At 43.5% G+C, this 23,279-nt stretch overlaps 1 protein-coding gene across 1 annotated transcript; it reads left to right on the top strand.

Moving 5' to 3' along the window:
• The first annotated feature begins 257 nt into the window (after positions 1-257).
• On the top strand, positions 258-22,763 carry LOC115109116 (adenomatous polyposis coli protein 2-like). Its single transcript, XM_029633720.2, has 14 exons — positions 258-415; positions 2,172-2,262; positions 2,430-2,721; positions 2,927-3,035; positions 3,914-4,027; positions 4,295-4,381; positions 7,710-7,796; positions 10,599-10,986; positions 11,097-11,195; positions 11,319-11,458; positions 13,136-13,213; positions 13,374-13,490; positions 13,626-13,840; positions 13,961-22,763. The coding sequence occupies exons 1-14, from the start codon at positions 275-277 to the stop codon at positions 19,542-19,544; spliced, it is 7,542 nt and encodes a 2,513-aa protein (XP_029489580.2). The 5' UTR covers positions 258-274; the 3' UTR covers positions 19,545-22,763.
• Positions 22,764-23,279: the final 516 nt, after the last annotated feature.

Below are 23,279 nucleotides of genomic sequence, written 5' to 3'. Positions count from 1 at the left end.
TCATTATGGGGTATTGTGTGTAGATTGATGAGGACCATTTTAGAATAAGGCTGTAATTTAACAAAATGTGTAAACAGTCTGAATACTTCCCGAATGCACTGTATTAGGAAATAAACTGCCTGTTTTCCTATAACTGTTGCTACAAAGACACAATGGAATTATAATAAGCAATGCGTAATGTGCTGGAGTTAGCCATGAAACTCATCTCCAACGCTCATTAACCTCCGGCCCCACTTGTTCTTCTGCCTTGCAGGAACCACAACATTGTCTGAAGATGGCAAACTCCACGGCTTCCTATGACCAGCTGGTCTACCAGGTGGAAGCTCTCCGCCAGGAGAATTCCCATCTGCGGAGAGAGCTGGAGGACAACTCCAACCACCTGTCCAAGCTGGAGAACGAGACCACCGACATGAAGGTGAGAGAGGTTAGAGGGACGACCCCAGGGCTAAGGGAGAAATAAGAATAGGAGGCTAACATTGGGCTGTTGATTTGATGATTGGTTAGAAAAGTGGATTTTCAACCATTTCCAGATTTCCTTGACCTCTTCATTTGTTGTTTGTTATTTCTATGCATCTGGAATTAAGATTTTTTTTTAAATATGAAGACACAGATGAGAATATGTTGCTTTGATGATAGCTCATAATAATTACAGCAATTGTCATTTGTTTTTTAAAAGGACACATTTTTCATTTGGGATTTTCTCTATGCCTACATTCCCTCCATTTTGTCAAGCCATGGCTAATAGTATGATTTAGATAGAGATAGGATATTTCCCCAATCAAAATCCACTCAGTTCTGCCTCAGATGGATAGAGTTCATCCCCAATTCTGAAGGATGCTGTAGACTTAATGTAACTCCTTCGCTAGAGACCCGGTTTCTCTCCTGAGTGACTGAAGACACTAATGCTTCATGGCTAGAATTCCTGGCCTGGATAGACGAGGCACTGAGCTACCCTTAAAATCATTCCTCTTTCTGCACTGATCTAACCAGTTGTCCTCGTTACAGTAATGATACCACCAGGGATTGAGACAAGCTGCTGAGGAAGAAGGAAACCATTAGACCACATAGCCCGCTAAGACATTTTCTCATTATCGATTATTTTGCTGCTTGAAATCCCAGCTTGTCTGACAGGATATTTCTTCTTTGATATAGTCATTTTTTTCTCTGTGGCTAAACCTGCTTCAAATTTCTGTACACTCCTCCCTGTCACACCATGTGCAATTAGGGTTTACTGTTAGGTCTGTTTGTCAACAAAACATTTGGTTTTTATAGACATGCTGCCAGACTGTCATAATAGGATATCTGTGTCAGAGTCTGTGGGGATATTATAGCCTAGGTCACAGTTTTGTGCCAGGCTAGCATTAAACGTTGCCAGAATCCCAGTTTGTGGGGAGTTTGGATTACTGGCAGAATTAGGGACCATCCCAAGAGGGGTGGAATCAGGGTTTCCAATGTGCTTTAGTGTGGCTTTAGCCTAAATGCGGTGTACTGTGGACACCCACTGAAACACTGGTTACCTGATTCTGAGTTATGAGCAGAAAGGTCAAAACATATATCATAATCTGGTTATTGAAAATGTCCCACTCGTCCTTCTTTCATAACAAATTATATCAATCTAAATTGACGAAGTGAACAACAAAACATACCAAAACAATTTCTCCATTCCAGCCAGAAACATCAATCATATAATAGTCTGGATAGGTCACCATTTTAAGATTTAATTGTAGGTGCCATCCCCAGGTCATGCTGGTACGCCCTATCACTCCTCTGGCACACAGCTGGATTATCCCCAGCTAAAGCCTTTATATTCCTGAGGGAAGCTTGAGCTATCAGCAGACAACCAGGACGCTCTGTAGGGAGCTCACAAAGCCAGACACTGGTGGCAAATAGACCTAACCTTCCAACCTCAAAACAACCCCTTGGAGAATATTGATTTGAGGAAAAGGCTTGGATTTGACATTGACTTGGCTGTGATTTCAGGCGGCCTACTGAGGAAAAAGAAATGACAGGAATAGGAGGCATACAGTAGTTGCTTTGCTTTTTTCATCTCTAGGAGGACATTGTAATTCCAAAAGGTTGTGACTCATTTTTGGATTCACTGTGGCCACAACAATTTCATTTGACTGGGATTCTGGTTGGACACAGATAGTGAATTGCTTTCTCTTCCCTAGGGGGTTCTGAAGGGGCTGCAAAGCAAACTGGAGCTGGAAGCTGGCACTTTGGCCTCTTCCGGGAGGACTGATGTGCTGGACCAGCTCAAAGGTATGTGTGCCTTAACCCTGTGCTTTTCTGTCTATTTTCCCACTATTTAATGTCTGTTTAGACTGATATTGTACAGAACTCATTAATTAATTCAATATCAGCTATTCCAATCATTCATTTTTAGAAAATAAAATCATATTCAAATATTAATGACATTTCTCTCTCAGAGTTGCACATGGACTTGACCAACTACTATGAGCTGAAGTACCAGCCGCAAAACATGCGCGTTCTCCCAGACAGTCTAGCCAGTCTGGCAGCTCAGTCAGGTGACATGGACGATTGTCTGGCCTGCTTGCCTCCCTCCTCCTCCAGAGCCAGGAGCCCCCTGCGGCCTTCATCCCGCCAGAGCTCCTCTCTGTCTGGGGAGGGCACGGCTGTGAACCCTGGAGCCCTGACCAAAGTCATGCTGGGAGACAGGCGCATCACGGCCCAGCATCTGGAAGACCTCTACAAAGAGAGGTTAGCACTTTACCGTAGTTCAATCAGATGTATGTATTACTAGTAATACTAAATCAAACATCTTTAAAATAATACCTTAAAAATAATAATTCACTATAAATCAGTAGTCCCTTCAACAACAACAAAAAAGTGAGCTACTATGAATCCCCAGTGATGTTGTGGTGGATGGTAGTCAAAGTGTTAAATGTAGCTGGGTGTGTTCCAGAACGATGTTGCTAAGTGAGATAGACAAGGAGGAGCGGGAGCGTCACTGGTACTACAGCCAGCTCCAGGGACTGTCTCAGCGGCTGAACCAACTGCCAGGCATCGACACGGTGAGAGCACTTTAACACCACTGAGTCTTCAGAATATTCTCTCCTGCACAGTGCTCAGACACAGTGGACCATAACGTACAGTACAAAGTATACTTACACTCAGTTGCAGGAAATGTAAACTGTCGCCCCCTCGTATTTCATTGTGTGCTTGTTGTTTGAAAATGACTCTTTGGAAACAGTTTCATAGACAGACACAACATGTCTTATTGCTCATTGCTTTCTTGCATGTTCATTGTCATGAAATCAACTCATTATTGTTTTAACAGGCACACAGGCGAGAGTTAAACCATCAAGTAGAACAATGAGCCAGATATTTCCCAGGATGTATAAATGTGAAGCATCCACTTGGTGTTTCCACTCACTACCAAATATGGTGATGAGAGGAAGCCCAGCGGCAGGCAGTGTGAGAAAATGGAGCGTGATGGATTTTGGCCGACATTCTGCAGATTTTTTTGTCAATGAAGCATTTGGTCTCCATGCAGTTCTCTTTCCAAAACTATAATCTGTAACAAACAGAGTGGACCGCTTCTTAAAGACTTTACCCTTTGCCTAAGTTTCACATTTTTTGTTGTTGTTTAGAAGGAGTGCAAGGGCGAATTCAGTTATTGCACACGCGCACTTCACAGAGTAGGTCGTTCCATAACAGAAAAATGCAAATAAATGCTAGATTGCACCAGTAGGATCTCTCTAGCTCATGCTTGGTTCTGCCCACTATGATTCATTTGGTCCCATTGTAAACAACAGGCTCTGGTCTATCTTGGGTTGAATCTTTGGTTAAACTCTTTGGCAGAGAAGCTAGCGTCCATTTTGTTTCAGAATGCCCCAAAATGGAGGCTTGTGTTGTGCGGAAACAAATCTCTTTTTCCTTATCTTAACAGTTCTCCATACAGATTGACCTCATTCGCCAGCAGCTGGAGTTCGAGGCACAGCAGTTGCGTTCTGTCATGGAGGAACGCTTCGGAACCAGCGATGAAATGGTCCAGAGGACACAGGTAAGGAGAGGCACTCTCTGCCATGTCTGTCTCTGTCATTGCAACACACACAGTAACATTTGGCAACTGTTCTCAATATCTTCACTTACATTATTGCGTGTGGAACTTCTTTCTGAAACATGTTTTGGATGCAACACACACATTTTACATGAAAAACCAAGAAATTAAAACTGCTCTCAGAGGTTGTTGTACAATGTTTGGACAATGTTTGTCGTGCCACAAAATGACTGTGGCGACTAAAGACTCTCTCTCTGTCTCCCCTCACAGATCCGTGTGGCTCGTCTGGAACAGCTGGAGAAAGAACTACAGGAGGCCCAGGAGTCCAGAGGCACCCAGGAGAAGAGCCTGTGTGAGGTGAGAACACAGTTCGGACATATAAAGTTTGTATTTGAAAACTATTTCTAGATGCATATTTTCAGTTTTTCCCGAACCCACTTCAGTCGCGCAAAAGAAGTAAGCTCGCCCTGCTCTTGCTGGCACATGTGCAGATCAAATACAACACAGTAAGTATGATTAAGAAGTTTACATGAAAGATCGCTCATAAAACCAGGTGTTTTAATCGGCGTATGCATACTTCGATTATGACCTAACGCCGATTTAAGATAAGCAGAGTAAGGTTTTTACATTACTAATGCCATACTTGGCTTACTGCCATACTCAGTTTAATATCAAATTATTAGTCTGCATGTGAACATACTGTATTCAGAGATTGAGACAAGCAAGTGACAGTGACAGATAATCCTGTGTTCAGTTTTCACAAAATGATTTTGTACTGTAAAAATGAAAGATGACAAGGATTATTTTCTGTATATAGCCACGCTACTGTTGTTTTTATTTCTTTACATACCTATTGTTCACTTTTTTTTTTTTTGCACTATTGGTTAGAGCCTGTAAGTGCCTCCTTGCAGCATGCCTAAGGCATGTTCTCGCAGATGAGCAGGGACCCTGGGCATCTTTCTTTTGGTGTTTTTCAAAGTCAGTAGAAAGGCCTCTTTAGTGTCCTAAGTTTTCATAACTGTGACCTTAATTGCCTACCGTCTGTAAGCTGTTAGTGTCTTAACGACCGTTCCACAGGTGCATGTTCATTAATTGTTTATGGTTCATTGAACAAGCATGGGAAACAGTGTTTAAACCCTTTACAATGAAGTTATTTGAATTTTTACGAATTATCTTTGAAAGACAGGGTCCTGAAAAATGGACATTTCTTTTTTTGCTGAGTTTATAATACTGTAGATTGTGGAATGTTGTGTTATCCTGTAATATACAGTTAATCCACTTTTTTTTCTCTCTCTCTCTCTCTCTCTCTCTCTCTCTCTCTCTCTCTCTCTCTATCCCCCTCTATCTCTTTCTCTCTAACCCCTCCCTCTCTTGCTCTCTCTCTCCATCCCACTCCGTCTCTCTCTGTCCCCCTCCGTATCTCTCTCTCGTTTTCTCTATCCCCCTCCATCGCCCCACTATCTCTCTCTCCATCCCACTTACCTTGCTCTCTATCGGTGCCGTGCCGCTATGCAGAACACAGGCTTTGCCCCTCTTTAGCTTGGCTCCAATTGGTAGCTCCTCCCAAAGACTATAGTGTTGCTTGGGCACTGCAAGCTTGGCACAGCAGGAGTGGGTGTTTCGGGTTGAGTGGGTCTCAGACCGGCCCGTTTAGGTGTCTGTGTATCTATCCTCTGGGGCTCTGTAGGAGAATAGCAATGAGTTCTCTAGTACCAGGATGCAGGAAGAATGTGAATTGAAAGGGACAACAATAGACACATTGTTCCATGTTTTTCTGGGCTATTGTCAACCATCTTGCATCACACAGCAGGTTCCTATGCAATCCATTGTAAGCGTTTGATTATTTATTTGAACTGCGTGGCTACGACAATTAAAGGGGTAAAATCCACGGCAGATTCAATCCATCAAAACACAGACATATTTAGCATGTTTATCTTGTTATCGGCGAGATCACACTTTATTACTTACAACATGGTGGAGCTATTCAGACTAGCATATGTCTAATAGCCCTTCCCCTTTGTCTGAAAGCTTGTCTTCGGTGTGATCAGGCACAAGCCTGGTTACCATGGTGATCGACTGGGGGAATGAAAGAGTTGATAGATGACTCTCTGAAGATTTGTGATGGAGCCAATCGGTTTGTTGAATCCAAATGGAGTGTGTCTGTATGCTGGGAGTGTGCAACTCATACCTTATGAGAAAAGACATGAATGTTTGTCTGCACGGCCAATATTAAGATGCAGGAGGTGAAATTAAATGTATTGATATCAGTTAGTTGTCTACTGACAATAACATCTCACTCTGGTGTTCACTTCAGGAGATACTGATGCTGATTACTAAATAGTTTTTTAAATGTTTGGACAGCAAATTTAGGTCATTTATTTTTTTCCTATTATCTACTAATGCCAGAGGCTGGATACATTTGTTATTTATTCTGGCCTATTTATCGGGTATAATTATATTTGCACGATAATTTTAATGGAATATTAACAAACATTATTTTAAATTAGATGTTCATAATCTTTCTATTCAGATGTAATTATTTCAAAATAAGTTTGTTAAACCCAATAAACTTAACCAACTCCAATTGTGTACATTCAGTATTGAGTATAATTATAGAATATAATTTATCTACAAAGATATTAGTCTATTTTAGACAATTTATTATATTTTTAATAATCAATAAGATTGTAATTTAGACTGAAATTAATAACCAAATACATTTTTTCAAGGGAACTTGAAGGCCAGTCTTGATTTGTTTTGGATGATATTATATCAGTACTTTGACTCCAAGTATCGATTTTGAACCATTTTTGTAATATATACAGTAAATCAAATCAAATGTATTTATATAGCCCTTCTTACATCAGCTGATATCTCAAAGTGCTGTACAGAAACCCAGCCTAAAACCCCAAACAGCAAGCAATGCAGGTGTAGAAGCACAGTCAAAGGTTTGGACACACCTAGTCATTCCATTTTTTTTTTTTTTTGCTATTTTCTACATTGTAGAATACTAGTGAAGACATCAAAACTATGAAATAACACATATGGAATCATGTAGTAACCAAAAAAAGTGTTAAACAAATAAAAATATATTTTAGATTCTTAAAAACCCTTTGCCTTGATGACAGCTTTGCACACTCTTGGCATTCTCTCTGTGATGTCTTCACTTTTGTTCTACAATGTAGAAAATAGTAAAAAATGAAGAAAAACTCTGGAATGAGTCACTTTTGACTGGTACTGTATATATATATTTATTATATCATTTTTTTCTAGGTAGTATTAGCTAGCGCTGGTCGGCTGTAACTCCACAAAACTCTGGTATTTTTCATCCTGTTCTTCTTTTGTTTTTCTCATCTTCTATTTAAGTTTTTTCAGCACTTTTATTTCCATGACTGATCAACATTTTTCTCATGCTCTCTCGTCCCTCTGCAGCCGACATATAGTGAGCAATATGCTGAGGAAATTGCAATAGAATCACAGTATGGAATCGCAATACATATACAGTAGAATCGTGATAATCGCAATACATACCGTATCAGCAGCGATGTATTGTGATAATATCGTATTGTGAGGCAATTCCCAGCCCTAATAGAAAGTTCAAAGCAAACCGCCTGCAATTGACTTTAATGCTACAAAATGAGAAATTTGAAACCATGTCATTTACGATCCCTCTCTTTCTTTGCAGATCTCAAGCTGTGAAAAGCAGCCTATTCCCGAAACTGAACATGCGTTGACTGCTTCTGCTCTGGATGCACAAGGAGATGGAAGCAAAGTAAGGTCATCATCACATCTTTAGTAATAATGAATGGAGTTTGCATTAGTGGCTCTGCATTTTTTAGATGACTATTTGTGTGTGGACAATAATCAGATCCCATCGAGCCATGTGTAGTGAAAGTAGATCTTACATGCTTATGATAATATTCAACCACCATTTTCCGACGGGGTATTTCGATGGTTTTACATATGTAACCCTCTCACCAGGCTCGAATTTGACTCTTACAATATTACCTTACTTAGATTTCTGAACGAGATGGGATATTAGGTGAGAAGGACATAAGAATCCCTATTGTAAACTCGCCAGGGTGATTACAAACTAGGGTAATAACTTCAGATAAAATTTTAAATTGTAGGTTTCTTCCTAGGTTCTGGCCTTTCTAGGGAGTTTTTCCTAGCCACCGGTGCTTCTATATTTGCATTGCTTGCTGTTTGGGGTTTTAGGCTGGGTTTCTGTACAGCACTTTGTGACATCGGCTGATGTAAAAAGGGCTTTACAAACGAAGCACCGGGGAGTGCTGGCTTTCCGGTTGGTGGTGACGTCGGGTCCGGGGGCCGCCACCGATAGAACCGGGGGTGCCTAAGCCAGCTCGTCAGGCTGTCACGCCCTAGCTGGCTCAAGAGATTTTTTGCCCCGGTTGGCTCGGAAGGCGGCCATCCCACGTCAAGCCTCAGCCAGATCGTCAGGTTTTTACGCCCAGCCGTCTCTAACAGGCCTTCATGCCCCAGCCGTCTCGTCAGGCTGCTACGTCTCCGACGGATCATCTGACTACCACACCTCAGCAGGATTAACAGGCCTTCATGCCTCAGCCGGATCGTCAGGCTGCTACGCCTCCGACGGATCATCTGACTACCACACCTCAGTGGGATTAACAGGCCTTCATGCCTCAGCCGTCTCGTCAGGCTGCTACGCCTCCGACGGATCATCTGACTACCACACCTCAGCAGGATTAACAGGCCTTCATGCCTCAGCCGGATCGTCAGGCTGCTACGCCTCCGACGAATCATCTGACTACCACACCTCAGCAGGATTAACAGGCCTTCATGCCTCAGCCGGATCGTCAGGCTGCTACGCCTCCGACGGATCATCTGACTACCACACCTCAGCAGGATTAACAGGCCTTCATGCCTCAGCCGGATCGTCAGGCTGCTACGCCTCCGACGGATCATCTGACTACCACACCTCAGTGGGATTAACAGGCCTTCATGCCTCAGCCGTCTCGTCAGGCTGCTACGCCTCCGACGGATCATCTGACTACCACACCTCAGCAGGATTAACAGGCCTTCATGCCTCAGCCGGATCGTCAGGCTGCTACGCCTCCGACGAATCATCTGACTACCACACCTCAGCAGGATTAACAGGCCTTCATGCCTCAGCCGGATCGTCAGGCTGCTACGCCTCCGACGGATCATCTGACTACCACACCTCAGCAGGATTAACAGGCCTTCATGCCTCAGCCGGATCGTCAGGCTGCTACGCCTCAGCCGGATCGTCAGGCTGCTACGCCTCTGACGGATCATCTGACTACCACACCTCAGCAGGATTAACAGGCCTTCATGCCTCAGCCGGATCGTCAGACTGCTATGCCTCAGCCGGCTCGCCAGGCTCTCACACCTCTGCCGGTTCGTCGGGGGTACTGTCACGCCTGCTCCCACTCTTTCCCCCTGGTGCTCGAGGGCGCCAGGCTCCCCAGCATTACGCACTCCTGCCACCATCATTACGCCCACCTGCCTTCCTCCGTCACGTGCATCAGCGATTATTGGACTCACCTGGACTCAATCACCTCTGTCATTACCTCCCCTATATCTGTCTGTTCCACCGCTCTGTTCCCGGCTTCAGCATTGATTGCCATATGTCCTTGTATACCCGTGTGCTGACTCTGTTCCTGTCTTGTTTCATGTCTGTTCCTAATTAAATGTTTGACTCACCATACCTGTTTCTCTACTCTAGCGTTGGTCCTTACAGTTACTGACTACTCATAGATATTTCCTCAGCACCGTATAGCAGTTTGGTGCAGGTGAGGTGTCCTCACAAGATCCACAGCAAACACAGTTTTCAATGCAGCCAGTACTCCGTAGCAGCAACCGATATCCCGTGGAAACCATAATTCGCCGATCGTCCACAAGTAATTCTCTCCAGACCTTGCAAGATGCTAGGCTAGCCTTGAGGATGTTGAATGTATCCACAATGCGAAGGCAGCTCCAGTCTCCAATAGGTCTTTCTTAACAATATAATAATACTCTCTTGGAAAAAATAAAATCAGTATTTCCCTTCAAAACTCTGTAGGTATGTCTTTGTTCCCTCCTTATAGTCTTCTTTAGTCGTTTTTCTTCACCAACACTGATAACGTCTCTCCTCTCTCTTTTTTCAACGTCCCCCCTCTCTCTTTTTTTCAACCCAAGCCTCCTGTTAACCAGGTCAACTCTCCCATTGGCCACATCATAACAAGCTACTTCATTAGTCACAACTTAACCAGATACATGGGAAACTTAAACTTAACAGTAAACCAACCTATTCACTTGTACATTAAAGAAACATTGCTTCAAAAGAAATGCATTAACAACATAACAAATCAGGAGCAATTCAATCACCTTTTAAATATAATATCAATGAATTATAACAAATAAACTCTATGCTTGGTTTTAACAAAGGTATTAGACATAATATGCAAGTTATGCTTATAATCATTGCTATAAAATATTGAGGCATCTCTCAGTCGACTTATCTGCCAAAATAAAGGTAAATAAATGAATGAATAAAATATGTACTCTCCACGGCCATGTATTTCACCTGGATTAGGTGGAGATGGTGTTCTGGCTGCTCTCCATGCTGGCCAACCGGGACAAGGAGGAGATGTCCCGCACTCTGCTGGCCTTGTCCAGCTCCCAAGACAGCTGCATCGCCATGCGCAAGTCCGGCTGCGTTCCCCTGCTGGTGCAGATCCTGCACGACGGCCCAGGGGGCGCCGGAGAGTCGGCCAGGAGTGTAGCATGCAGCCGGGAGGCCCAGTCCAGAGCCAGCACTGCCCTGCATAACATAGTGTACTCCCAGCCCGACGAGGGCCAGGCCCGGCGGGAGATGAGGGTGCTGCACGTGCTGGAGCAGATCCGCTCGCACTGTGACAGCGGCTGGGACTGGATTGAGAGCCATGTGCATACTCCCTCTCCTGGAGGTACTACAACCACAGGTTAGTAGAAGAGGATTCTTTTAGGAGATTAATGTGATCTCTATAGTAGACTGTGGATTATATAGTGATGTGAGAGTAATTCAAGATGAACTTGTCCGTGTTCCGTTCAGACATCCCTGAGCCAGTGGAGCCCCAGATCTGCCAGGCCATGTGTGCTATCATGAAGCTTTCCTTCGAGGAGGAGTACCGAAGAGCCATGAATGAACTAGGTTAGTGAACAACACGTCAACGGGAAATATACAGACGATAAAGCATAACCATAAAGAAAAATATGATATGTGAATGAATCTATTATTCAGTTTGTGATGTGCTTGGCGGGTGTATCTGTTTAGGAGGGTTGCAGGTGGTTGCAGAGGTGATGCACTTGGACCAGGAGCTGTACGGCATGCAGAACGATCCCATCAATATGGCACTTCGACGCTACGCGGGAATGGCACTGACAAACCTTACTTTCGGAGATGTCGTCAACAAGGTATCATCCGAAAAGCATCGAACCACTGAAAGGGATACATATTTATCTGATTTGTAAAGGCATTTTTCAATAAAGACAAACACCTTAGCCAAATACATTTAAACTCAGTTTTTCACAATTCCTGACATTTAATCCTAGTAAAAATGCCCTGTCTTAGGTCAGTTAGGATCACCACTTTATTTTAAGAATGTGAAATGTCAGAATAATAGTAGAGAGAATTATTGATTTCAGCTTTTATTTCTTTCATCTCATTCCCAGTGGGTCAGAAGTTTACATACACTCAATTAGTATTTGGTAGCATTGCCTTTAAATGGTTTAACTTGGGTCAAATGTTTTGGGTAGTCGTTCACAAGCTTCCCACAATACGTTGGGTGAACTTTGGGCAGTTCCTCCTTGCTCGCACATACTTTTTCAGTTCTGCCCACAAATTTTCTCTAGGATTGAGGTCAGGGCTTTGTGATGGTCACTCCAATACCTTGACTGTGTTGTCCTTAAGCCATTTTGCAACAACTTTGGAAGTATGCTTGTGGTCATTGTCCATTTGGAAGACCCATTTGCAACAAAGCTTTCACTTCCTGACTGATGTCTTGAGATGTTCCTTCAATATATCCACATAATTTTCCTACCTCATGATGCCATCTATTTTGTGAAGTGCACCAGTCCGTCCTGCAGCAAATCACCCCCACAACATGATGCTGCCACCCCCGTGCTTCACGGTTGGGATGATGTTCTTCGGCTTGCAAGCCTCCCCCTTTTCCCCCCAAACATAACGATGGTCATTATGGCCAACAGTTCTATTTTTGTTTCATCAGACCAGAGGCCATTTCTCCCAAAAAGTACGATCTTTGTCCCCATGTGCAGTTGCAACCCGTAGTCTGGCTTTTTTATGGCGGTTTTGGTGAAGAAGCAGTGGCTTCTTCCTTAGTGAGCGGCCTTTCAGGTTATGTCGATATAGTACTTATTTTACTGTGCATATCGATAATTTTGTACCTGTTTCCTTCAGCATCTTCACAAGGTCCTTTGCTGTTGTTCTGGGATTGATTTGCAATTTTCGAACCAAAGTCCGTTCATCTCTAGGAGACAGAACACGTCTCCTTCCTGAGCTGTATGACGGCTGCGTGGCCCTATGGTGTTTGTACTTGCGTGCTCTTGTTTGTACAGATGAACGTGGTACCTTCAGGCATTTGGAAATTGCTCCCAAGGATTAACCAGACTTGTGGAGGTCTACAATTTTTTTTCTGAGGTCTTGGCTGATTTCTTTTGATTTTCCCATTATGTCAAGCAAAGAGGCACTGAGTTTGAAGGTAGGCCTTGAAATACATCCACAGGTACACCTCCAATTGACTCAAATGATGTCAATTAGCCTACTAGATGTTTCTAAAGCCATGACATCATTTTATGGAATTTTGCAAGCTGTTTAAAGGCACAGTCAACTTAGTGTATGTCAACTTCTGAGCCACTGGAATTGTGATACAGTGAAATATTAGTGAAATAATCTGTCTGTAAACAATTGTTGGAAAAATTATGCACAAAGTAGATGTCCTAACCGACTTGCCAAAACTATAGTTTGTTAACAAGAAATTTGTGGAGTGGTTGAAAAACAAGTTTTAATGACTCCAACTTAAGTGAATGTAAACTTCCGACTTCAACTATATGTCTGACCTTTATTTTACACAGGCCACTCTCTGCACAAAGAAAAGCTGCCTGCAGGCCATTGTCACCCAACTTGCATCTGATAGTGAGGAACTACATCAGGTTCGATGTTGTTACTACTATACTAAAGCTATTTCCAGAGTGTATTAATTCTGTCACCCTTTCAGGATCACTAGGCATTACTCTTTTTAGTTTCAGTGCTTCAAATACATTTTTACAATACCACATGGCTGAAGAGGTTATGTCTATTGTTCCCTCACAGGTAGTGTCGAGTATTCTTAGAAATCTGTCATGGCGTGCAGACATCAACAGCAAGAGGGTCCTTAGAGACGTGGGGAGTGTAACAGGATTGATAACCTGTGCTCTTCAAGCTACAAAGGTAAAATCACACCTAGATTATGTGATTAATTCATGTTGGCAATTGTAAGCAAAGCAATTATCAAAGGAAATAATTGCAAAAAATTAAATATTTTTTAAATCTCTAATGCAATGTTAATGCAAAATCCCATTTTAGGAATCCACCTTGAAGAGCCTCCTCAGCGCTCTGTGGAATCTGTCAGCACACAGTCCTGAGAACAAGGTGGCCATTTGCTCAGTAGATGGGGCTCTGGGCTTCTTGGTCAGCACCCTCACCTACAGATGTCAGACCAACTCACTGGCAATCATTGAGAGTGGAGGTGGCATCCTGCGTAATGTGTCCAGTCTTGTGGCCACCAGGGACGATTACAGGTATTTCCTTGAATGGAATTCTACATCAGTGCAACTGTTCAATGATTATTGTCATCAATTTCTGCACATTTCATTCTGACATGCTTGTATACTTAGTATGTTCTCATTCTTTCAACACAGGCAAATCCTCAGGGACCACAACTGCCTCCAAACGCTGCTACAGCACCTGCGCTCCCACAGCCTGACAATTGTGAGCAACGCTTGTGGGACCCTCTGGAATCTCTCTGCCCGCAGTCCCAAGGACCAGGAACTGCTGTGGGACCTGGGAGCGGTCAGCATGCTGCGCAACCTCATCCACTCCAAGCACAAAATGATAGCCATGGGAAGTGCCGCAGCTCTACGGAACCTGCTCACGAACCGGCCCTTCAAGTATAAGGATGCCGCGGTCATATCCCCTGGTTCCTGCATGCCCTCACTCTACATGAGGAAGCAGAAAGCACTAGAGGCTGAGCTAGATGCAAAGCACCTTGCGGAGACATTTGATTCTATTGAAAAAAAAACCTGTGCCAAGCATCCAAGCATCAACAAGCCACTGTGGCACATCGAGAGCCTGGCAAAAGATTATGCATCTGACTCGGGCTGCTTTGACGATGATGAGGCCCCTAATGTCTCCAGTAGTCTGGACACAGGGAGTTTCTCCATGCTCTCCATGTTCTTGACCAACTCCAACTTTCTTCAAAACCAGCCTCGCAAGAAGGACAGTGAACCGGAGAGAGATGTGGAGCCACCACAGACAGAGGAAAAGAAGCCAGTGCCTCCAGAAGATGAGGTGTCTGTTGCAGCAGAAAAATTAGCAAAAAAGATCACCAACACTGTGGCTAAGATTGATAAGCTTGTGGAGGACATTACCATGCATACATCTTCGGAGGACAGCTTTAGCCTTAGCTCAGAGGACCGTTTTGCAGACCTGCCCTATGGATCAGATGAACTCCATGAGGCCCGGGCCAAGTCATGCTCCCCCTGCCGCCTCTCTGATACCAGCAGCTATGCACACAGAGAACGTCTAAACAGAGCCCATGCTATCTTACGTCTCAAAACTACCCATGCAAGTTTGTCCACTGACAGTCTGAACAGTGGCAGCACCAGTGATGGCTATTGTGGTAGCAAGGACCAGATTAGGCCCTCAGCGAGACGGCCTAACAAGCTTGATCTTAAGGTGGCCCATCAAGAATACCTTAACGTCGGAGCTCATGTCCTCAATGAGGCAAGTCAGATCGACGTACCAGAGAGAGATTCTGTGGACAGCAAAAATGTGAAATTGCCTGATCTTAATAGCACAGAAACAGAGAAGAGCCAAGCGTTGCCCCCTCAAACACCAGCTAGCCTATCAACTAAATTCTCTTCTGATGTCAGCATGACTTCCATAAAGCTGTCCCCTTCCTATCAACATGTCCCTCTAATTCAAAGTGTCGCTAAGTTTGGTGTTGCAAAGACTGCCATCAATGTACATGCAGCTCAAGCAATGAGGAGACAAGCCTGGGTCCCAACTGTGATGACTGGGGGGAGTTTAACCAAGTTTTCTCCAATGAGCTCTGCTAGAAGTCCTACCATTGGACCAATGGAGACACTGCAGAAGTATTCAGTGGAGAACACACCAATCTGTTTCTCCCGTTGCAGTTCCCTGTCCTCCCTCTCCTCTGGTGATGAAGCTCTTGACGGGCAGAGTCAAAGTGAAAATGAGTTAGAGAGTGACTCATCACTTGAGATCATTGAAGTGGAAGATGAGGATCTGGTAAAGAGGGAGGAGGAGAATGAGACCTTGGAGGATCTTAGTGATAGCCAACTGCTAGTCACTGATTCAAAAACCTGTCAAAGCCTTGGGACTGATCCAATTGAAATTCCCTGCCCAACCAAACATGAAAAGGTGTTCCTGAGGGGTGTCTCACCAGGCATACTTGAGGACAGATCACCTTCAAGTTCGTCAGAGAACTACATTCATGAGACCCCACTTGTGATGAGTCGTTGTAGCTCTGTCAGCTCACTGGGTAGCTTTGAATCTCACTCAATTGCCAGCTCCATACTAAGTGATCCATGCAGCGAAATGATCAGTGGGACCATAAGTCCAAGTGATCTTCCTGACAGTCCAGGGCAAACCATGCCTCCCAGTCGAAGCAAAACTCCATGCTTTGCTGAATCAAATGGTACAGGAAGCCAAAACGCCGGGACAGCAGGGCAGTGGGAAAGCAGCTTGCGCAAGTTCATGGATATTGCAGACTTTAAGGAAAGGTTCAACCTGCCTCCAGATTTAGACACCATGATCTACTTTACAGTGGAAAAGCCGACAGAGAACTTTTCATGCGCCTCTAGCTTGAGTGCTCTACCTCTTCATGAGCACTTCATTCAGAAGGATGTTGAACTGAAATTGACCCCCATACTCCAGCAAAAGGACAACAATCCAACATTCCCACAGGCTCAGGGAGAGCCAGATGACAATGAGCATCCTTCCTTTATGGACCAAGGGGAAAGATATAGTGAGGGCAATTCAGATGATGATATAGAAATTCTCAAAGAATGCATCAATTCAGCAATGCCCTCCAAGTTCAGGAAAGTAAGGCCCTCCCTGATCTCCACCTTACCCACCCATGTTCTAAACTCACAAACCCGAAAACCTATACCTGTTTATATGATGGTTCCTAACAATGCCAATCAAATGTGCTCAGGGAGAAGGATTGTAATGCAACAAAAGGACTTATATCTGGATGATTCCTCATATACTGATTCTGCCGAGGGCACCCCTGTCAACTTTTCCAGCACGACATCGTTAAGTGACGAAACACTTCAGTACCCAGTGAGGGACAAGGGGGCAAAAGATTGGAGGGTAAGAAATATGAACAAACAGGAATTGTTGGATAAAGAGGCAAAGAGAATTGAAGACCTTCGGGTTTTCTCGCACTTCCACAAGAACACTAAAATGACCAGTCAGCCTGACATACCAGTCAATCAAATGAACAGGTCAATCAAACATGTCATTCCCACTCAAAGAGTACTGATGCAGAGCAAAGAGGTGGCTGATAGAGTGGCTAACCAGAGAAAGCATGATCAATCACCCATTCAACAAAGACAAAAGCAGGGACAGGTCCTGACAAGGAAACTGGATCTGCCTATCATAAAGCCAAACACAGAGGGGAACCAAAATCAGAGAGCACTCCAGGGGAACAATGCTTTTCAGTCCATCCGCTGTCCCACAGAGGAAGCCATTTACTGCTTATACAATGAACAGACAGACAAAGAGGAGGGAGTGATTAAAAGGGCAGGGAAAAAACAGATGAGAGAGTCCAGCAAGAACACTCTCTCCCGAAGTATGACTAATATTGGTCGGATTGACAATTCCCAGACAAGACCCAAAGGTTTTAATAGGATCAAGCACAAACTAATAATGGACGAAACACCCCCATGTTATTCTCTTAGTGGATCTCTTAGCTCTTTGATTGATGCAGAATTTGAGGAACACCAATCAAAAGCCCAGCAAATATGGGTGAAAAACAAACACAACAAGATATCTAACCAGGCCCAACAAAAAAGACCAATGCACATCCACAATCAGTATGAGGAACAAAGCTCACCAAGCTCAGTCAGTATGGATCCAGAGGATGATCTTCTGCAAAAATGCATAACATCTGCAATGCCCAAGCAGAGGAAGAAGCTTTCTGCAATGCCCAAGCAGAGGAAGAAGCTATCTGCAAGAAAGAAAGCAGAGAAGAAGCAGAAACAAAGAAACGTCATGCAGAATGTGGCCAGTGGATGGAACAAAGAACAAGAATTTGACAGTGAGGATATAGCATCTGATAAAGACTCAGACCTCAACAGTGTTGAATGGAGAGAAATACAAGAAGGCGCTAATTCTGTTGTCACACGCTTACAAGCATCAAAGTCTCAAGAACCGTCCTCTGAAGAGACCGAATCTGTCCTCTCTTTTATGTCTGGATCTAGTTTTACTCCTAAAGAAAAGAAGATCTTTAAGGACAAAAAAGCTAACAAACCTCTGGACTTTAACCAACGTAAGCCAGTTCCAAATCTGCCAGTGGTCTTCAGAGGTAGAACAGTGACATACACCCCTAAGAAAGAGATAAATCTCTCACAAATACCTCCTCCTAACAAAATGTCACCCAAGACAGATGCTCCAAAGAATCCAAACCTTGCTCAACAGAGGTCAAGGAGTCTCCACCGTTTGGGACAACCCCATGACTCCACACAGTGGTGTTTGCCGAAAAGAAGCTCAACCCCACCTCCGAGGATACCAAAGAGCTCATCATCTGGATCATCTCAAAGCTCTACTCCATCGAGACAGTCACCGAAGAAAATAACCTTCCCTTCACAAACTAGTCAATCTGTTTCCAAAAAAGATACCACACCAGCAAGTAGTCCACCTGAAAGGAATGGACGTTCCACTGTTCCTTCAAATCCAACCCCAAAATCTCCAGCACACAAAACACAGAAGTCACCCGTCCGAATACCCTTCATGCAGAATGCAGCAAGACAGTCCAGAACTCTATCACCATTGGTAACCAACCAACACACAAGTATCAGCAGGCAAAACAGTCAGGTGGCAGGAAAAAGAATACCTCCAGCCACTCGCATGACATCTGTCCATTCAAGCTGCAGCGAATCTGACCGCAATGGGTTCCTGAGGCAATTGACCTTCATCAAGGAATCAAAGACTATGATGAGACGTGACGGTCCGTCCTCACGCTCTGTTCCTACCTCGCAGCATGCATCGCCCAGAAAAGCAATCCCAGGTGCTCCTGCAGTCTTCCTCTGCTCATCTCGATGCCAAGAGCTAAAGGCAGTTGCTCAGGGACCAAGAAGGATGCAAGAAAGGGGGCCAGGGCAAAGGCAAGAGTCAAGGCAGGGGCTACAAAGTCAGACTGTGACTCTGTCCAGAGCCTGCTCTAGTGACCGAGACCTCTCAACCAGGCATCCAGCCAGGAGAACCAGCTCAGAGAGTCCCTGCAGGTTGCCTCAGAGGAACATCTCTGCAACCAAGCAGCAGGAAAGAGACACAATCAAGCGGCATTCCTCATCGCCCAGCATTAACATACTGAGCAGAGTAACCAGCCGTTCCTCCCTCCGCTCCTCGTCCTCTGACTCAAGTGGGCGAGCCAAGAGTGAGGACGATACAAATAAGAAGCAGCAGAGAACTGGATCACGTCTCAATGACAGAGTCACCTGGAGGAGAATTCGGGATGAGGATGTTCCTCAAATCTTGAAGAGCACTCTGCCATCTACTGCACTGCCTCTGTTGCCTGTTCCTGAAGGGCCAAAACCTAAACCACCGGCACTGCCAGGGAAACTGCCGACCATTTTACTTAATTCAAGAAAGACGAGCGACGCCACAGTCCAAACAGAGGATTTCTCATCCAACAAGACCAACTCAAGCACTTCTCCAACTGTTGAGACAGCTCCAGTCATCTCAGAGGAGGCAGCGAGACTAGCCCTCCTTAGAAAGATCAGCATTGGCTCCGGCCAAGATGGAGGCTCTGATAGATCCCTAAAGAGCTACAGCACAGCCTCTACTGGAAATTCACACTCTGTGGAAACTCACACAGGTGGCGTCGGTCATTTCCGTCAGAGCTCCCCCAGCATGGCGGTTAGGGTTACCCCATTCAACTACATACCCAGCCCCATGGCTTGCTGCCTGCAAGACACACAGAGCCAAGAAACAACAATCAATGAGAAGTCATGTGATAAATCTGAAGCGCAGTAGCTACTACGTAGTACCGTATGTACTTCTGTACATTTGAGATTAATAAAATCCTACTGTGTTCCTGATTGATACTAACACTCAGATGGCTTAGTTGTGAATATCAATCATTTTACCTCGGGTATTGAACCTTTTTTCCCCTCACTGCTTCAGAAATATGTCTTCAAAAAAGAACACTTGTCATGTCAAATCATCTGATCCCACATGCCATTCATACAAGTTGGATGTATGCATAAGACAAGACTTCAATGGATAGACTAACACTATCCTTTAGAGAGGAGTTACGGGGAATAGCCTATTCTCTTACAAAATAACATTTTTGTACTTTTTGTATTTGTATATAAATCATTGCCTGTTAGAAAAGTAGTGTAGACATGACAACATACAAAAAAAAGAAAATTGTATGTGGATTCCAAGACATACAGTACCATCATCAAAATGAAGGAAGTACCATTAATGAAAAACAATATGCAAATTATTGAGTGAAAACCTGGCTGGAAGAGTTTGTGTTTTTGGAAAGGTACTACTGTGTCTCCAAACTAATTTGAGAAAGACCATTGAAATACATCAAAATAAGGACATAATCTCATGTACAGTATTTCTTATGTACTCACATGTCACTGCTTCGCCTTCACCACACTACTCACTACTGAGGATACAACACTGTTAGCATTCACCACACTACTCACTACTGAGGATACAACACTGTTAGCATTCACCACACTACTCACTACTGAGGATACAACACTGTTAGCATTCACCACACTACTCACTACTGAGGATACAACACTGCTTCGCCTTCACCACACTACTCACTACTGAGGATACAACACTGTTAGCATTCACCACACTACTCACTACTGAGGACACAACACTGTTAGCATTCACCACACTACTCACTACTGAGGATACAACACTGTTAGCATTCACCACACTACTCACTACTGAGGATACAACACTGTTAGCATTCACCACACTACTCACTACTGAGGATACAACACTGTTAGCATTCACCACACTACTCACTACTGAGGATACAACACTGTTAGCATTCACCACACTACTCACTACTGAGGATACAACACTGTTAGCATTCACCACACTACTCACTACTGAGGATACAACACTGCTTCGCCTTCACCACACTACTCACTACTGAGGATACAACACTGCTTCGCCTTCACCACACTACTCACTACTGAGGATACAACACTGCTTCGCCTTCACCACACTACTCACTACTGAGGATACAACACTGCTTCGCCTTCACCACACTACTCACTACTGAGGATACAACACTGCTTCGCCTTCACCACACTACTCACTACTGAGGATACAACACTGCTTCGCCTTCACCACACTACTCACTACTGAGGATACAACACTGCTTCGCCTTCACCACACTACTCACTACTGAGGATACAACACTGCTTCGCCTTCACCACACTACTCACTACTGAGGATACAACACTGCTTCGCCTTCACCACACTACTCACTACTGAGGATACAACACTGCTTCGCCTTCACCACACTACTCACTACTGAGGATACAACACTGCTTCGCCTTCACCACACTACTCACTACTGAGGATACAACACTGCTTCGCCTTCACCACACTACTCACTACTGAGGATACAACACTGCTTCGCCTTCACCACACTACTCACTACTGAGGATACAACACTGTTAGCATTCACTTTTGAACCACTGCAGGAATTATTATTGCTAATAGTTAACCTTAAACAATCAGCACTGCTGGAACTCTGTGTTATCTGTATTCTGTCTTTAAAGTAGTATTTCAATGCGTGCAGGCATACGGTAGAACTATAAGCTTCCCAGTGAGCAAAAACAACTCTGTGTTGCTCCTTACAGCATGTTAAATACACCTGTATTACACCTCTTAATATTGTGGATGTTGGACTAAAATCAACTTCTCAGTGGTATTCTTCATTATTTAAAAAGTTCAACAAAAAAGAACCAGTAAACATGCATTTCTAGTCCATCTGCAATCTGGATCAAGTGGCAATGAAGTAACGTCATGCTCATTGATGCTCGTTGTATATGAACAGGCTAAATGACTTGACTGTATTTCAACTTAATAGCTGTAAATGCCTTTGTCTATTGAATGCTATAACATATTTGTGTTTGCCTCTAGAATCAGTTATACTTAAAGTAATCACAGGCAGGTAAAAGATGGTGTTAAGGTGGCTGATGGTCACTAAGAGAGAAACAACTGTTGGGTTTTACAGACGTGTACTCTTACAGAAATGATTCTGTATAACTATTTACAGAAATGTGTTAATATTTGCTTAAACGTCTTGCTGCCAGTAGTGATAGGTCAAAGAACTCAAGTATAAGAAATTAAAATAATTAATATTCTCTGTAGTTGTAACATCACCTGTTCATATGTTCTCCGGTCATATGTTCTCTGAGAGGTGTAACCAAGACAAAAGTGCTTGACAAAAAGTAAACTAATCTGGCTTGATCTCCATGACATTTAAGGGCTGTTTATTCTCATTAAATGTGCAGTGTTGAATTGTGTCAACAAGTAACATGTCCATGTTTTACTCGTGTTTTCAGTAATGCAATGAACCAAGTCTCTTTGTCACACAAACATTGTCGCATAATGGCCATTGATAATGTATAAACAGCCCTTAAAGACAAATAGTGAGTGTGCAGTATGTAGGAAAGTTTTGTCAAAGACGAAGACATTATCTTTGAAAGTTTTGTCAAGATCCTTACAACTGAAGTGTTGTATATGCTATGTTACGATTAAAATGTCCAAGGTCGTCCACCATGAATGTCATATGCTTTGTTTACACCTGGCATTACAATACTTCAAGTTATATTCAGTGCTTGGAAGCACCAGAATGATTTGCAAACTGGTTGTGAACGAGTCTAATGAAATCACCTCCAAAGTTGGAACATAAAAGCTGATTTGCATCAGCCATGACTTGGAACTGGACTACTGTAGCAGTTTCCTGTGAAGATAACTGTCATTTTGATATTACCCACTTTGCTACAACTAGAATAAATGAAGTTGGACAACTGGGTGAAGGGAAGGAGGATTATAACAGATCAGATATGGGGGACAAGAAATCTCATGCCAGGTGTGAACAGAGCCATAGGCAGCAAATGGTACAATGTGATATAGGCCAAGGAATGAAAGTCATCCTAATAAATGTTCTCATCAAATAAATTGTGGACAACATTTCATTAACCTGGCTGACTAAAACCTTCATTTGAATTTTTCTTGAATTTGTCAAAACAATAAAATGGGCTTTCAATTATATTGACTTAGCATGCACTCATGCCAATGAAATGTGGACATACTGACAGTTTTATGAGCTAATCGGGATATCAACAAATGCACTTCTACACTGACATTTCATCCTGGCATTAATTTCATAATGACCTTTAAGTTTAAAAAAATATCACATGGCTAGATGTTATCACATGGCTAGATGTTATCACATGGCTAGATGTTATCACATGGCTACATGTTATCACATGGCTAGATGTTATCACATAGCTAGGTGTTATCACATGGCTAGAGGTTATCACATGGCTAGGTGTCATCACATGGCTAGATGTTATCACATGGCTAGATGTTATCACATGGCTAGAGGTTATCACATGGCTAGATGTTATCACATGGCTAGATGTTATCACATGGCTAGATGTTATCACATGGCTAGATGATATCACATGGCTAGAGGTTATCACATGGCTAGAT

The sequence above is a fragment of the Oncorhynchus nerka genome, linkage group LG25 (genome assembly GCF_034236695.1).
Source record: "Oncorhynchus nerka isolate Pitt River linkage group LG25, Oner_Uvic_2.0, whole genome shotgun sequence".
Lineage (NCBI taxonomy): Eukaryota > Metazoa > Chordata > Actinopteri > Salmoniformes > Salmonidae > Oncorhynchus > Oncorhynchus nerka.
Note: the sequence above shows the minus strand (reverse complement) of the source record. Positions and strands in the feature narration are given on the sequence as shown.